This window comes from Podarcis pityusensis, assembly GCF_964106645.2.
Source record: "Podarcis pityusensis genome assembly, chromosome: 13".
In the NCBI taxonomy this organism is placed as follows: domain Eukaryota; kingdom Metazoa; phylum Chordata; class Lepidosauria; order Squamata; family Lacertidae; genus Podarcis; species Podarcis pityusensis.
The window spans coordinates 4,700,793-4,718,492 of NC_138038.1; the positions used below are offsets into that span (position 1 = coordinate 4,700,793).

The window sequence follows — 17,700 nt, forward strand, 5'->3', positions numbered from 1 at the left end:
AAGGGAAGACAGACACCTTGAGCTCACTGCGGGGAAAGGGTGCATTACATCAAGTGCAACTGCAAAAAAAGAATAAGTACCGTATTTTTCGCTCTATAAGACACACATTTTCCCCTCCAAAAATTACGGGGAAATGTGTGTGCATCCTACGGAGCGAATGCAGGCTCCTTGGCTTCAGCGATAGCAACACGAAGCCTCAGAAGCGCAGTGGGAGTTTCCGCCGTGCTCCGGAGGCTTCAGGTGGCTATTTTTGATAGCCTTCACTGAAGGCGAAGGCAACATGGGAAAGGGAGAGCTGCGCAGCACCCCTTCAGCGAAGCGGGAGGAGAAATGGAAGGGGCTCTGTTTCTCCTGCCGCTTTGCTGAAGGGGTGCTGCGCAGAGAGGGGGAGAAATTTTTTTTCTTGTTCTCCCCCTCTAAAACAAGGTGCGTCCTATAGAGAGAAAAATACGGTAAATAATTAAGCAAGGAAGCAAAATACTCTGCAGAAGCCAGCAACTGTAGGAAACAGGACATGGAGCAGAAATCAGAGTTGGGGTATCCCACGGCCCTCCAGAGAGACATATATAAATACTGTATGCCAACAACAGCAACAATCTGTTGAATGGGGACCGATGGGAGTTGTAGTTTGGGATTCCCTAGCCCTCCACATAGAGAGCTAAACTCCAACTTCCACCAGTCCCCAGCCAGCACAGCCAACGCTCAGAGGTGATTCCTCGTCCATATCCGGAGGGGGAAATGGTTCTTACTTCCCCCCGTGCGCCGCCTCGAGTCCCTGTCAGGGGGGAAAGGCGGAGTTCCGCACTCTTCTTCCGACTTCTCCGCCGCCAAAGGCAGGCCCTCCGCAGGCGAGCCCCTCGCGAAGGCGACCCCCGGGCCACCGCCAGCCCCCGACCCGCCTCGCCTCCTTCAAGCTACTCACAGAGCCCGCCGCCGCCGCCGACAACCTTCCTCTTCGGCTGTCGCCACGCAAGTGACAATGCGCGTGCGCAGTGCGCGCCCCACCCACTTTTCCCGGCCGGAGCCGCGGCGGCGCTGTCGGGTGAGAAAACCCGGACTGGATTTCCAGAGAGAAGAGGGAGCGGCTCCATTCGGTCGCTCTCTGCTATGAGTCTTGCAAAAAGAAGAAGGAAGGAAGCCTTCTGTCTTTAGTGCAGCGGGGCGGGGAGAAAAAGCAACGCTTGTTGTCAGTTTTCGCATGCATGCATGCATAACACGCATGCACACATTTGTTCTCGCCTTTGCTTCGTGCCCCGAGCGCGAAATTATGGGATTGCAACGTTTCCACCCGGGGCGCTCGCTTCGCTTGGTGGCCGCCGCTTTGAGACCCGCGTCGGAACTTGGGAAGAGCAGGAGGGAGTGGTTTAGTGGTCGGGGAAGAAGGGGAGGAAGGTGGAAGCGACGCGGATCCCGCCTTCTCTAAACCCAGCCGCGGAGAGGGAGAGAGGAGGGAGAGAGAGATTGGCAATTAATGGTGGGGCTTTTGTTAAGAGCAGGGGCTGTTGCGCTGCCCTTTGGGATTGGAGGCCGATCCCGTATCTATCCACACGTTACGGGGATTATCTCTCTCCCCTCCGCCGGGGCAACGGCAAACGGCAAGATGAGCGCTGCTCGTTATTGTCTGAAGCGCCGCTTGCGCGCCTGCATTTGCAAACCTGCAGCCGCCGATGCGCATTCAGTGGGTGGCGGGGCGTCCTTTGTCAGGCTGGGATCTGTGCTTTCCTGTTCTCCAAAATAAGAGAGAAAAACCCGGCAGCATCCAGGGAAAAGCAAGAAGGGGGAGGAAGCCTGAGGAGGCCGTGGTCCACCCAAGCCTGGTAATTGTGCGTGTGCGTGTCTTTAAAATGCATATGTAAAATGGTGTTTATTTCCAAGGAAAATGCTACCCCGTCTCTCTGCAACCTCTTTGCCCCAGAAAAGCGGCCAGGATGCCTTCCCAGATGTGTAACAGGTTGAGGGAATTTGTATTTCTCTGCCGAGGGGAAAGGCTCGCTGGGCCACAGATGGTCATTTTGTTCCCCACCCGGTCCTTGTGGCGCAACATCGTCGCGTGTAACTTGTGCAGCCCTGCCTGCGTCTACTCCGGAGTAAGTCTGCTCTCGGGCAAAGTGTGTGCAGGGCTGCAGTCCTCTACACCCTTGTCTGGGGGCGAAACCCCGGATCATGGGTAAACGTGGATAGCATTGCGCTTTTTAAGGATTTTTGATTTCAGAAGTTGGGCTAGATGAGGCATTCGGACATCTAATATTGGTGGCAACATTTGTAAATATTTAGAATTAAGATTGAGAATATTGCAGTCCACTGTGGCTGTTTCAGTTGCTTCCCTGTGTAAAATCCTGATACTGAAGGAGTGTTTATGGGATATACATCTCCGCGCTGCCAGCTTTTGCCATTTCAAATGAAGTGATCTCAAAAACACCATTTGGAGCCTGGCTAACCCCCAAGTGCAGGGAAGATGAGGGACCTGTAGCTGCAGATATTGCTGGACTACAGCTCCCACAATCCCTTGCCATTGATCTTGCTGGCGGAAGCTGATGGGAGCTGCAGTTCACCAACACCTGGCGGACCATAGGTTTTCCCATCTCTGTACATCTTGGGGTTGTTGTGGCAGAAGAGCCTGCACTTATCCCTCTATAGATTCTGTGGCCTTCCATGGCGTTTTCAAGAAGTCATTTGTACGTTTACATTCCTATGTTTACCTCCAGACCTTCTTGTGTCACAGAAGCCAAAGCAATGTTTGCCTTGTTCCTATCCAGGCACTGACCAGAGCCAGGCCTGCTTAGCTTCAGTAAGGCTAAACACATGTTTACTCTGAGGTAACATATATGGAAGTAAACATGCATACAGATCAACCTATAAACTGAAATGTATTGTGAATTATCCTTATTAATGCAGGGAATTGCTTCTTTTGCTGAATATGCACATGGGAAAAGCATAATGCAATTTAGGATGTTTCATGTTTTTGAGTGTGGGGCAATATTTGAGGGGTTAACAGGATACATAATTAAGTGTTGAGAGAGAGAGAGAGAGGTACTTACAATGAAATTTCCTGTCTTTTATTAATCATAATCTTCAAGACTTCTTCTGGGGAGGAAAGTCGGGACCCTGTGGATTTGAAAGGTAGGCATCCTTGCAGTTAACCATTCCTGCTTCACAAGAATATTTGGCCTAGAGTTATCTGAGATATAATGAATCCATTATAATGGACTGGTTTTAAGGTATGTTTGTTGGAACTGCAATCGTGTGCTCCCAAGATCTTAGCAGAGAGTTTTGGCAGTGATATGGCTTGATCCATGGATCTACCATGGATCTGCAGCACAGGAGCAACAATCAAGTCAAGAAGCTGGATACCTGTATTGTTCTTCCTTGATTTTATTAGTGCTGCAAAGCAAGAGAAAAAACCCTATTATTGCTACCTGCTGGCTATAATGTTGTTACTCAGTTATAATTGTTAAACCAAACCCCAAAGCGAATCCCACAGTTACTCAGTTTGTGAGGGGGGCTTTCCCTTTCATCCCTGTATCTCAATCCTATGCTACATAGTCAGCTGTTACTTCCACCTCACAAACTTCACAAAGGTTCTCCTTTCTGCCATCTCATTACCAATAATTCCCACATGGGCTGGACTCCAGCAAAAAGCAGAGACCCGTTATCTGTCATTCTGAATTCAAAAAACCATATTCCATTTACCAAATCACATTTACATTCCATATCTCCATTCTTTATGGTCAATGACAACGTGTTAGCACCCCTACCCTATCAGGTCTTGCATCCCTCAGCCCCCTAAAGCCACCCCGATAGCCACTCTGCTATCAATATGGATAACTAATTGGATAAACTAGAGTATGAAGATGATGCCCAACCTTTGCTGTTTGGTTCTGGCACGTAGAGGCATGCTGCCCCTACACAGGGGTGTTCCAATTAGCTGTCGTGGTAACGAGTAGGAAGTGATAGCTCTTGCTCTTTTCTCAAGCCATCTAACTTAGTGGCTTTGAGGGGCTATCACTGTTAGAAACTCAGATATATAAGCTTAGGTGGCAAAAGGCTCCTTAAACCAAGGTTACAGCCAGCTCCCCCAGATCTCCAATAAAATATCTAGAAAAATAGCACTGGGCGTTGCCATTCAAATGGTGTCCATGCACTGTGTCTTGTGATCAATTTTGCAGCGCAGGGCTTACCTGGGCTCCCCCCCCCCCCCAATAATTTATTCCGGTTGGCACTCCTGGTTGCAGTTGCCCAAACAGAATGTCTAGTTGTCTTTTGGGGCCAAGATGGCTCTAAAGCCTTATTTTTCAAATGATGAACTGACTGTGTTTGATTATCAGCTAAACATTTGACTTGTTCATATGACAACCTTGAGCTAGGTTAAGCACTTTGAGAGCTTAAAGAAGAAAAGTCACTTTATCCAGGGACAACCCACAGATATATAGGCCTATTCTTACCTCTTTTTCTTCATGGTGACCCGGACCATATTCTTCACAACTGTGAGCAGGACAGTGGGGTGGGGTAATTTAAGACAAGCGGCAATAATTAACTATAACATTGTTCACTGCTCCTGCTCCAGCTGCACAGAAAAAAAGCATTTTGGTTCCTGAAATTCATTCTGATTGTGCAGACAAAATGTAACTGATAGAATTCTGTAAGATGCGGTAATAGTGTGTGAAAACAGTCCAGACCCAATGATCCCCAGGCATGCACTTCCCGTTGTGCCCAGGCCTCTTCACTTGGTTGCAAGTGGCTAAAAGCCATGTGCAAAATGTGCCTGGTGCCTTGCTAATTTTGAACACTGTGTAGTAGGGAATTCTGAATTGTGTGAAGTAGCACTTTTGTTTGTCCTGAACTCTTCTATTGGTGATTGTGTTGACTGACTGACTGACTGATGATAGTGTAATATTCTAACATTTTTTGTGACGAAAAAGAACATTTTCTGAGCAGAATGTTATTTGCTGTGAAATCAATCATGCTTGCAAAAGTAAGCTGTCTGTTGTTTTTTTTATAGGTTATTTTGGCACTCTGGAGAATCAAAAGAAAATGCAAAACAGCGAAGTGATAAAACCTGCCAAATACTTCTCTGAAGTGGAGAAGAGTGTGTTGCTGGCATTAGTTGAGAAATACAAATATGTACTCGAGTGTAAAAAAAGTGATGCAAGGACTATTGCACTGAAACAACGGACCTGGCAGGCACTTGCTCATGAATATAATTCTCAACCAAGTGTATCACTACGAGATTTCAAGCAACTGAAAAAATGCTGGGAGAACATCAAAGCACGGACAAAGAAAATAATGGCACATGAAAGGCGAGACAAGGTAAAAAGGAGCATTAGTCCACTTCTGAGTAATCACATCCTGGGAAAAGAGAAGATTGCCAGCATGGTACCTGAGCAGGTGTACTTTTTACAGAGTCCACCAGAAGAGGATTCTGAATATCAGCCAGAAGCCTCCAGCCAAGGTACAGTTGTTTTCTAGTGATCTACAGTAAACTATTCTCATAGCTTTACATTCCAAAAGTAGATAGAAAATTTGCAGTTTGCTTACCTGGTGATACCTCTTGTGGTGCTATGATTTTTCCAGTATAAGTAAATGAACACAATCTATATGGATTTAACTGGTGAGTCATGACACTTGATAGGATCATGCCCTTTCCCTCAGGTGTGTCATAGCAGCACCATTTTTCTCCTGAAGAGAAGAAAAAGGTGAATGATAGGGGGGAATAAGAGAATGAGACATTAATCTTTTTTTTTATAAAAAAAAAAACCTATAACTTACCATTTGGCCCCATGCCTGGTATATGTGTGAATGCATTTCTAATTATTTGGGATAATTAGTTTTAACAAGTTCACTTTATCATGATTTTATTTTTAAGCCATTTTGAGAGGTTTGACTATAAATTCAGATTAACCTTCATAAATGTGAGTTTATATGTGAGCCTCAGGTTGCAATTAGGTTGGATGTAAGAACATTGAAGCCCACTGCATTTTGTTCCAGTACAGCCATGAAAATAATACCTACCATTCAAACTGTTTATATCTTAGTTAACACATCAAAAACATGCTTGTATCCATTTGTGGGAGGCCCACAGGTTAGAGGAGCAGAGAGTAACCCTTTGTGGTCAACAACCACATTTCCTCAGAGGAACGTGCTCAGAAGCCACAAACCAGTGGCAGGACCAAAGCCTGGGCAGGGCAGAGCCGCTCCTTTTCTCTCCCATTCGTACACCATCCCTTAATTCTCTCATTCAGTCCCATTCATGCAAGTTCACAAGGAGCCACTGTGGCTGGCACACAGGCAAAGCTGCCAACCAGCAAAGCAGTGCAAAGTATGGATATCAGTCAACCCACCAGTGGAACAGTCACTGGGCTTGGCCATGAACACAGCAGAAGCTGCAAAGTGTAGATGCCCCTAGCAACCTTTCTGCATCAGCCAATCTTCACACAGCTCCCAGCAAGGACCGCTGCTCTGCCCACCACATGACCCAACACAAGAAAAGCACACACCCTAGGCGGACACCGTTAAGTAACACACGTGGGCACAGTGGCGCCTCAGACACACACAGATTGGGACCCCTCACAACGCCTCGTACTCATGCATCACTGATGCCAAAGTACCGCACTCCAACAGAAACATCAAAGCATTTGTTGCAGACATGAGTGTGCAGCCCAAACAGACACAGGAGTGCAAAGCGCCATCAAAGAGGATCCACACCTGTCGCACACCCTTCCAGGGAGTCCACAGAGCATCCACATAGCGAGGACAAGGGATTGGGGGGGCACGGCTGTCCCGAGCAAAAAGCAAATTACACTTGGAGATTTCTAATACCGGCATTGGTTCAATGTTCTGGAGTTTCAGAGGGAAGGAAGGAAGGTGGAAAGCAAAAATAACCTCAGCTCTGTTTCTCCCCTGTCAAAATCCTTGCTCTTCTTAATTACAACACACCACACTACCTGTTTTCTACCTGTTTCTTACCCTCAGAATCTGTTTTGCTTTGTTTCTCCTCCAGCAACGTTGCAATAAGTATGATGAGCAAAAGATTCTGTCCTCTACACCCCAGCCCTTGCTCCCTCAGTGCAGTTCAGCACTTCTTGAAAGGATTTTTTACCCACAACTTCTCCATTCCCTCATGCTTCTGACCCCCTCCCTTTTTTGCAAGTTGAGAAACTTTTTGCAAAGCTTTGCGTACAAAAACAGCACCTGTTTCAAGGACAGTAAACCTTCTCCTTTTCTGTAGGGCAAGCTACTTAACATGGACTGGAGCAGGTGAGCTCAGTGAAAAGAGTCAAATCTGTGCTCTGGCCAATGCTGTCATCTTCCTTTTTTCTAAAAACCTACCTGTGCTCTGTCCCAATCTGTTTCTACATCCTTCAAGGCTGCACCAAAGGAGGTGAAGAGCCGCAGTTTGCCCAGCTGTGGGTTATAGCATCTCAAAAGAAATCCTTGAGTTGAAAGAGACCTTTTAGCAGGAGGATATGAATTGTAGTTCTGTTGTTCTCTTCCCTGCCTGCTTCTTTCAGTACAAGCACTTCAAAAGACATCTTGGGTGAACTCCAAGAGGCCACTCTGAGCATTCCTCCCTATTTTCTCAAGCCTGCTGAATTCAAGCCCCCCACTCTGAACTTTGGAGCAGGGGGTAATCTTGTGCTTTGAGGTGCTTGAGGGCCTTCAAAGGGCATGTGGCCCAGGCAGCCTCCAGTCCTCTGAGGAAAGTGAAAGATCATATCAAACCTCCTGTGTCTTGGAGGTACTCTACAAAGTTCAACATGGTGTCAGTCATCCTAACTGTGAAGGCCCCTATAGAGCTACTCTCAGAGAAAAGCCTTGACGGTGGAGGCAAAGGGTAGAGCTTTAAAGAGAGCCGAATTTCCTTTTCCTCGTCTTTTTCTCTGGCCAAACATTTTTTACCCATACCTGTGCACCAGAGAGGAAGTGAGGGATGCCTACACACCCAGGGCAGCCGTTCCTCTTTCAGACTGCCTTCAACTCTGAACGCCCTATCCTCTTCCACCCTATAATGGTAGTGCTTGTAGTTTGATGCTGTCACAATGTCCAGTGTCCTGAATCTGCTTCAGGGAAAGATGACGCAAGCTTGGCTGTGCAGTAATTTACTGTCGTTTTTAAAAATCACATTGATACGCCATCTTTCCTCCAAGGCTGTCAAGATGGAGCCCATGGGGTTATCCTAGCTTATCCTCACTGCAACAGCTCTATAAAGTGGTTAAGCTGAAGATAGCGACCACCCAGTCATTGATAGTAAAGGTAAAGGGACCCCTGACCATTAGGTCCAGTCATGACCGACTCTGGGATTGTGCGCTCATCTCGCTCTATAGGCCGAGGGAGCTGGCGTTTGTCCGCAGACAGCTTCCGGGTCATGTGGCCAGCAGGACTAAGCCGCTTCTGGCGAACCAGAGCAGCACACGGAAACGCCGTTTACCTTCCCGCCGGAGCGGTCCCTATTTATCTACTTGCACTTTGACATTGATAGCTGAGTCAATGACATTGATAGCTGAGAGCCAGTGTGGTGCAGTGGTTAAGAGCGGTAGTCTCGTAATCTGGGGAACCGAGTTTGCGTCTCCGCTCCTCCACGTGCAGCTGCTGGGTGACCTTGGGCCAGTCACACTTCTTTGAAGTCTCTCAGCCCCACTCACCTCACAGAATGTTTGTTGTGGGGGAGGAAGGGAAAGGAGAATGTTAGCCGCTTTGAGACTCCTGAAGAGGAGTGAAAGGCGGGATATCAAATCCAAACTCCTCCTCTTCTTCTTCTTCTTCTTCTTCTTCTTCTTCTTCTTCTTCTTCTTCTTCTTCTTCAATTTGGGCTTCAAGTCTCCCAATGTATGTTTAACACTATATCCACCACACCAAACTGGCTCTTGGGTTGGAAAAAATTGAAAATTATTATAATGGTCATATTTCTTATTTTATTTCCCCAGAACCTTTCACCGTTATAAACAGAGAACTGTGCGATGAAGACAAAGATCTTGTACATTTCCAGGTATGTGAAGGAACCTCGCAATCGGAGCCTTCCTGTTCAGCAGTCAGAATAACAGGCAGTAAAAATTTCAGAAGTAAAGCTGCCCAGGAAAGTGATCTGAAAAAGATGCATGAAGAAGAGCACCATCAGCAAATGTCCATCTTGCAACTGCAGCTGATCCAGATGAATGAGGTCCACGTGGCCAAGATTCAGCAAATCGAGCGGGAGTGTGAGATGGCAGAAGAGGAGCACAGAATCAAGATGGAGGTGCTCAACAAAAAAAAAATGTACTGGGAGCGGAAACTTCAAACTGTTACAAAAGAGTGGCCCGTCTCATCTTTCAACAGACCGTTCCCTAATTCGCCCTAGAGAAGGCAGCAGCCAGCCATAAAATGGACTGGCATCACTGGTTTATTAGAAGAGAATGAGGAGGGGTTCAGTTCTGCTAGTTTTGTATTTTTAGGTTGAGAGAATGCCTTCCCACTAGGCTGTGAACAAACATTAAGGAAGAGCTAAGAAAAATGTGGTATCTATTTGTTGTTTTTTAAGCCCAATAACTCAATTATTATCATTTTTTGAGCATCCCCTTATACACACAGGAAGTCAGTAGGCATATTCTGTGGTGCACACTTTTTCTCTAGAAATTTCTGAACAGCAGATACGTAGCTGGGCATTTTAGTATTTAATTTCAAGTCTGAAATTTAAATTTGTTTCCAAGAAGCAAGAATTCTGACTTATCCTCCATAATTGTTTGTTGAGGTGGGGCTGCTACCAGATGCGCAGTGACTCAGCTGCATCACTGAGCCAGAGGACATAATACGTTTTCCGTTTATTAATAGAATGTGGGGAAAGGGCAGCATCATAGCAGGAACAGCTTCAGAAGAGGGCATGGAAAGCTTTCAAACAATTGATTAGCTCTCTGGCCACAAGGGAAGTTCACCACCACCACATTTCTCTCCTGCCCCTAACCATTAATGACGCTGCACTCAGTTTGCACTATAGGGCATGGCTCACCTGCCAGCTATATAATTTAGGGCAAAATTACTACTGTCTGGCCACTTTTCTGCGGTTGAAGAAGGCATCAAGAAAATTACCATTGTGTGTGATTTGCAGCTGTGCACGTGTACTCCACAGTAAGTGTATACAGGATTGCAGCATCACTTGGATACTTGGCACCTCTCCGTTTGGTTCATTTCAGCTTGTTTGGCTTCTCGTCATGTCAGGAAGGAGCCACCCGTCCATCTAGTACAATGCAGGTCCAGTTTGTTTGCATGACAGGATCACCCTCTCCATACTGCACCTATCTCTTGGTCCTAGTCCACATGAGCCAGGGATCTGAAGTGAGCACCAGCCAAATGTAAGGAGGTTAAAGTGTAGATTTACTGTGTAACTCGGGGCTATTTAAACACATTGCATTTTTACATGCGAGTCCCTGTAAAAATGTAATGAGTGCACATGGCAAATGCAGATAATTCTGCCGCCACACAGGGAGTGGCTGTGGCTCCTTGAATGGGTAACTGGCAAACGCATTGAGCATCACAGTGTGTGACTGAGCTCTTGAAGAGTTTTCATCTTTGATGGGAGGCAAGGGACTGAGAGAACCCACCACCCTCTAAGTACGTGACAAAGGAGAAGCAGGCTTGTTTCTGTTTTAATGAAGCAGCAACCATGAATTTCCACGATTTCATATGTAGATTTGGCAGTTATGACTAATAAGTGCAAATGGTGATATTAGCTTTTTCTTCTTCTCAAAATGGGGCAATCTTGCTGTGTTCATTGGGCTTCAGGTGGTTTTCAGTTGGATTTACAGGTAAATCTTTTCAGATGCTTCTAAGACAGAGACCTGAAGCTACTTAAGAGTGCTGTCAAATCTGTTGCAAAACTAGCATGAGTGGATTAGAGCTGCCTCTCTTTTATATTTACAGTAGCACAGGGTTACCAGTAAAGTAGGGGGAGGCATAGTCAATTTTTCAGGCAGGTATAAGGAACATTTGAGTGTCCAGACATTGCAGCTACAACTTGCATCATCCCTAGTCATTGGCCATGCTTGCTAGGCCTGATGGGAGTTGTAGTTCAGGAGCAACTGGAGGACCAAAGGTTCCCACACTAAGGGGACAAGCTTGTTGCTTAATGTTGGTGAAGCACCCTACGTTCGTCATTGCTTTCAGCACTCCCATCTTGGTATGTCAAGGAAAAGGGTAAGGAGTTTTTCCTCTTGTCTTCCAGGGCATGGGGGTGGCTAGAGTTGAGATTTTAAACAGTATATAATTGTGAGTTCGGAGTACAGTGGTGGGAATTACTCTGATTTAACTAAAGGGGATGAGCATGGTTTATGGTGCTGCACATGCGCACTGCACAGAATTAGCCATAAAGCCTTCCTCTTTTTCCTGTTGATAGGATGGTGTGCTGAAATACCAACTTGGGGAATGAGATGGAGATCTACTATTCATAGGTGCAGATCATTTACATGCTGACATGAAATCCTTGCTCTACCTCACTCCTCTCAAATAGAATCAAGCTCAAAGAAATTGAGTCGCTTCAGGTCTTTTCTGGTGCGTGCCTTTGACTATAAGACCGGGTAGAAATATGTTCATTCTGGAAAAACAAAATTTGTGTATTTTGGTAATGTATCTTTTAGTGCAACTTCTTATTGAGGAGCTCTGTTCAAACTGTTGAACAGATCTTATTGAACATCTTACAAAGTGCACACTGGTTCACAGTTAACAGATTCCCAGGCAAACAAGAAACTATCAGAAGTATGGGGAAAGGGAATGGGAAGATAACTGGAAAGAGGGCTGTGCTTATACTGTGGAGATTTTTGTGGTTCTTAAATGAGTTTATAACTTAGTATTTTAAATAATTTTCCAAAGGGAAAATAATTATGTTAGTTAATGCATGTGTAGAGCTTAAATACTGAATTCAAACCACTACAAAAATAAATGGAGGTTCCAGCATAATCCAATAGAAAACGAGGGAGCAATTGCAGCCCCAAGCCTCAGGAAATCACAAGCCCTTTTGAAAGTATTTTGAGGGGAAATGTTAGGCTACTTCTCATTTGCCTCCTCATTTTGGTGTCTTTGGTACATATTAGGGTTGTCTGGTCCAAATTGGAATGGGGCTCCTGTTCCTGTGTGCAACTGGGAATTTCAGAAGGTGCATGTGCTCTCACCTCTGCATGACAAGTTGCCCTTGCCAAAATTATCACAAACTACTACCTGTAAAAGAGGCATCACCCATGTGGACATCTCTATAGCCGAGGCAGAGCAGCTTGGACCTCATTTACAACGAGACATTAGGTTTTGCTTAGCACCCGGATAACGTTCTCCATCCTCCATTCCTAAAATAAGGCAGTTTAATTCTAACATGAAGCAGTGCAAAGAGCATAAAACTCAGCAGTGAATTTAGCTGTCAGAAGTAAAGAGAAACTAGCATGCGTTCATATATTTTATTACAGAAAATAGTAGTTTAGGTTTAGCCCCTGCCCAGCTCCCCCTTCTCCTTGGATGCCAATAGTATTTCCCTTTTCAATGAGCCTCAGTTTCTCAGCACTTCAGAGTGGAGTTTTTTTCAACTGCCGCTCCTGTGTCTATTTTTCGGTGGAGAGGGACACAAGTTGCACTGCAATTTTGCTGCCAGTCTTGAGATATTTCCATTTCTTTCACGTTCTAAATTCTGAACTTTTAAAATACTACTTTATCATTTATTTTTTATTCCTATTATGTCTTCTGTTCAGTGTTACCATGTTAAATAGATTTATTTCACTCTCTCCCTTGAATTTCCCCCTTCCCTGTCATTTATATTCTTATTATTTAGATAATATGTAGAACTCAACATTTCATCCTCTTTGCTTTTGTCTAAATAGAGTAGTTTCCTGGTATATTGGATATAGAACTGTATGAATTCCTCATTCAAATTCTGCAAGAAGAAAATCTAGATACTGTGAGATGTATGAATTGTGCCTTGTATTTCTTTAGCATGTACAATTCATTTTGTTTCGGCTGTAATCTGGGGTAGAAGGAATGAGCTACAGCAAAGCACAAATGTTCCGCCACCTGATTCCTGGTGCTTCATATTAAATTGCCCCCCTACTTTAGAAATTTCACCATGCATTCTCCACACACCAAAGTTATATTTTTCGTGATAAGGGCTAGGACCTCTTTTTAAAGGCATGCTGAGAATTCTGAACTCTGTTCAATACAAAATTTTGCTACTTTTCTGCAGATGTGCTGAGTTGCAAATACACACAGCCCTGATTAATTGATCTGGTATGAGCAAAGAGAAATACAAGCCTTTGCTATTGTCTAAAATACTAGTTCATCTAAAAGGGGCTTCCTCAACCTCTGCCCTCCAGATGTTTTGAGACTACAAATCCCATCATCCCTGACCACTGGTCCTGCTAGCTAGGGATCATGGGAGTTGTGGGCCAAAAACATGTTGAGGGCCGAGGTTGAGGAAGCTTGATCTAAAATTTAATGGACCAGTTTCTGCTCAACAAATCAGAATCTCCTCTTCTCATTGCCTAGTTTCAATATCCCCTTTTTGAGATGTTGCTATCAGTTTTAGGGTACACATTCTTGACTTTTGTTTTTCGATATTTTTTCATGTGGGGTTCAGCTTCTTTATTCCATTTTAATGTTTGATTATTGTGAAACAGCTTTTTATATGATGGTCCATAATCTGTTTTTTGTTTAATAGGACTGTTTAATTGGATTGTATTTTTTAAAATCTTCGTATTTGTTTCTTTAAGTACAGTATACAGAACTGAGAAATGTCAAGGGACAACTATATATGAATGAGATGGTGAAGGGTGGGGGAAATAACCAAAGCCTCATCAATATTCAGACAAGTGTTCTGAAAATAGACATTAGAGACCTGAACAATACGGTGAAGAGAAATAGAAATGTTTACAAGTAGAATTCTCAGAGGTGCCCATGCGTCACCCACAGACACCAGTATGCCCACCAGTACCTCCTGTGGAACCCCTTCAAGGTCCTCGTAAAATGTCCCTTAAAAACCCACAAGAGACGGTTTGCTCATCATGTTCAGTTCCTGGTCAGAGGAGAGGGGCAAAGAGCTTCTGTCTCTGCGTAAATGTGGTGGTGGCCAATGTCGTTGGGTTTTTCCCCAATTGGAAGGCAGGGCTCTCACACCATTTTGAGGGGCTCTTCTTTTTTCCCTGCTCTTTTAGCTGTGGTGGTCATTTTGTGCCACATGCCTTTATATGATTGGTGCGCAGAGCACTGTCTCCATTTTCCAAGTATGCCCATTGGCCTGAAAAGTTTGGCAGTCTCATCTACCATGCCGGATAAAGTAAGGCCAAGAATCAAAGAGCTACCTAATCACCCCTAAGGGATTGGGCAAGCCTTTTAGGGTTTTTCCTTTAAAGCTCCAGGGCCCTGTGCCATACCACAAGCTGCTTTTGAAATTCCCCTCTGTTTCAAAAGTAGTTTGCCATGAGACGCAAAAAGGCCCTGTTCAAGAAACACAAGACAAAATCCCTCTTATGTGCAATGCTATGCCCCTTCATTTGGGATTTAGTTCTTGTAACAGGACTACGGTTTGGGCAGGCATATAGGAGTAAGGGGACTGTTCTGAGCAGATGTACAGGATTGCATCATAAGGAACTTAGGCCTGAGTAATATCAGACTGTACCATACATTTAATCAGCCAACTTTAAATATATGGAATGGCTTGCAGTTTATAATTCTGAGCTATGATAAATCTGATGGAGGTTAACAAATTTAAGAATTGGTTCTTTCTGTGATTTGGTGGAAACATTTAAATATCCTGACAAAATCACAGTTAGATCATTTAAATGTGCGTTCTTGTGAACTTCTCTGTGCGTCAATATTTAATTTATTTAGCCATTCAGAATCATAACTCATAACTTTTTGCTTTAAGTCCATGTATATTTCAGGCTTCTTAACATCATGGCAGCTTTCAGCTAAGGTCTCTGCAACTCGTGACCCATGAGGCTGACTGCAGCGATTAGCCAGATGCCGTGACTTGCCATGTGCTTCAGGTGCCCCCATTTCTGTGGTTCCATGTAAGCAGCAAAAACGGGAGGCTTATTAGTGAGCTGTGTTTTGTTTGATGGGTCACAAGTTTATTTAGGCCTGCTGGAATGCTTATATACCATTTTCATGACTGATCCTTAATATTTAACACTTGTCAAACTTTCAAATAGCTATTTGTTGAGTATTGCTCCTCCCACCCCAACGTCCTGCTTGCCTGTGTGGGTTTCTGTAATGTGCTGTGTTTGAGCAATGTGCCCTAGTTATACAGGACATGCCTGCTTTAAATATATAATGGTAATGCCAGACAAAACCTCTAAGCATTGGCCATAAATGACAGGCTCTATCACCCACCCCACCTCTTAATTATGGGTGGGCCAAGTATTTGCCAACCCAGGGATGGATTGTCAGAGTCAGTAATGCGGGCAATTTGGCATAAGAGTCTAAAGAGATCAGGGAGAAGAAATAACAACAGTTTAGGGGATAGGGAGGATGGAATTCTGCATTTTAGGAATGGAGTGGTGGAAAGGGTGTACGGAAGAGTGTTTAAGTGGTAGATTCTATTCCAGGGTTGGTGCCAAGTCTACCATGTTTTCATACCCATCTGCAAACATAGCTGTCGAGCGTCCCTTATTTGGCGGGACAGTCCCTTATTCCAGCGCCGTGTCCCGCTGCTGTCCCTTATTGATGATGTCTCTTAAATAAGCTACTGAAGGTAATGGGGCCCTTTCTACGTCCAGCTTGCTTTGTCAGCAACAAATTGTTGCTGTTTTTTGGTGTTGAATATATGCTATATGGTAATTTATGGACCTAATAGGTATCTAAAGCCATTTGCACGCAACAAAATATGTATTTTATAAAAGTAATTGTTGATTCCTTATTTTGGCTGCTGATCCCTTATTTTCGAGCCTGCTGGTCCCTTATTTTCAAATTTGTAAGTTGACAGCTATGTCTGCGAACCCCACGGGATGAATGCAGAGAGAGCAAGCTAGGCACAGAAGAACTATCAGGGAGTGGTCCTAAAGTTTACTACCTGAGTAGTTCTCAACATTGTTTCATCTAGTTGGCTGAGTCCTCCCAACGCTTGCACCTTTTCTCAAGTAGCAAGGCCAACATGCGGAATCCCCACTTGCCAAGATTTGGGGGGGGGGGGGGTTGGGTGTGTATGGATGCCCTTTCTTGTGCCCAAGAAAATGAAGCCTAAATGTAGAAACAGAATATGTTGTCGTTAAAAGGGTGCTGTCGCCATAAGCTGTCGGTGTCCTCAGTGATTAAATCCATCACATCATTTCCAAAACTCCATTAACGCCACACCTGTACCCTAAGCAAGGTGAAATATGCAAGTGAAACTTTTTTGCTGGTACTCCAGGCCTGTTGGATTGTGTCCGCTATCACTGTTGTGTACTCTCACAATTCAGATTAGCTTATACAGCTTTATCACCACCAACAATGCCTAGGACTTCTTTTTATTGGTTTGTACTACTTCAGTGTGCTTTTGGAAGCAATTCTGCAAATCTAAGGTACGTATTGAAAATATGTAAAAATTTCACAACTGGGAGTGCTGTGGCATCTATTAAATGTGATCTGCAAATACGGTAAATAAATTGGTACAGTACTTGAAAAATCTAGTGTATAAATCTAAAAGCAAAGCAAGTTACTTCTAGTAGGGCATCCACAGATAAGTAGGCAGAATTTATTTTTAAGTAGGTGGGAAAAGGGAAGATTGAGGCTTATTGTACTCTAATGCTGCTGTGGAACCTTTGTAAGGGTCCTTAAAGGCTTACAACATTCTGGGCTGCAGGTAGGAGAGAGAGAGTCACAACATTTTGTTGCAGGCTCGTTTTACTTTCATACTCTCCAGTGTACTCTTGATGGTAACAATTCGTGTTCATATTCTGAAATGCAGCCTTGCAGCTGTGAGACACATATTTCGGGGTATTGTTGCTGATATCAGGTAGAATACTCCTAAATAAACTGCTTTAAAGTTGACGGTATAATTACAGTTTTTAAAGTATATAGAATATTGTTGGCTCCTATACTCAAAAGAGTTTTGTGCTGCAGGTTTGTTTTTCCACAAACAACCAAGCTTTAGTTTTCTTTCCTGGCCATTGTAAAATACGTGTTTAGAACTCTGCTTCTCAAGTGGTGAGTCAAGTCCTGCAGAATTTTTTTCTAGCTGAGATGCAGTTTGACCTAGCAAGACAGACTCAGTGGTTAGCTGCATGAGCCGAGCTCCTCTGCCCACGTAAACCTCTGGCCAGGCTGATACAAATGAGAATTTTGCCCCACGTTTGTACCTGAAGTGTAGTAAAACTAACACTGGGTAGATGGATACAGGGGACCAAATACAGTGGTGCCTCGCAAGACGAAATTAATCCGTTCCGCGAGTGTCTTCGTCTAGCGGGTTTTCCGTTTTGCGAGGCATTCGTCTTGGGGGGCACCACTGTAGTTTGTCGTGTGTTGGCCCACTATCTAGGCAAATAGAACAACCCCCTCCTCTGCTTACTGGGTATTCCTTCTTGGATAAAACATACTTTGGGAACAAGTGGCCCTTCTTAACTTGACCTTCCTATTTCAGATGGGGACCAAAGTTAATCTTGCCAGTCATGATCTCTTACTTCATCTACAGTGTAGATCTGGGTGGTTCTGATTGGGTTGGATCACCTGTTCTGCAGATTCATGTAGTCCTCCTAGGGATCAGCCACTTCAGTGGGGAGCTTACTA

The 17,700-nt window shown here is 44.4% G+C and overlaps 1 protein-coding gene and 1 long non-coding RNA gene across 5 annotated transcripts; one reads left to right on the plus strand and one right to left on the minus strand.

Annotated features, from left to right (window-relative positions):
• The first annotated feature begins 1,685 nt into the window (after positions 1–1,685).
• MSANTD3 (Myb/SANT DNA binding domain containing 3) lies at positions 1,686–16,965 on the plus strand. 4 transcript variants are annotated; one of them, XM_080976980.1, is made up of 3 exons: positions 1,686–1,817; positions 5,000–5,449; positions 8,922–16,965. In XM_080976980.1, exons 2-3 carry the CDS (start codon positions 5,032–5,034, stop codon positions 9,329–9,331), a joined length of 828 nt encoding a protein of 275 aa, XP_080833106.1. In that variant the 5' UTR covers positions 1,686–1,817; positions 5,000–5,031; the 3' UTR covers positions 9,332–16,965. The 4 variants fall into 4 exon arrangements, with proteins under 4 accessions (XP_080833106.1, XP_080833108.1, XP_080833107.1 ...); XM_080976982.1 differs by having other exon boundaries at positions 1,690–1,823; XM_080976981.1 differs by having other exon boundaries at positions 1,718–1,829.
• On the minus strand, positions 4,443–8,150 carry LOC308460660. Its single transcript, XR_013978696.1, has 3 exons — positions 7,903–8,150; positions 5,536–5,676; positions 4,443–4,564 (listed from the first exon to the last, which is right to left on the minus strand). It is a non-coding gene; the product is annotated as an uncharacterized lncRNA (long non-coding RNA).
• Positions 16,966–17,700: the final 735 nt, after the last annotated feature.

Excerpts from the sequence above, each read along its gene's own strand:
- MSANTD3 (XM_080976980.1), top strand. The coding sequence starts at position 5,032 with ATGCAAAACAGCGAAGTGATAAAACCTGCCAAATACTTCTCTGAAGTG. Across the intron at positions 5,450-8,921 it reads GCCAGAAGCCTCCAGCCAAG|AACCTTTCACCGTTATAAAC; the intron begins GTACAGTTGTTT and ends TTATTTCCCCAG.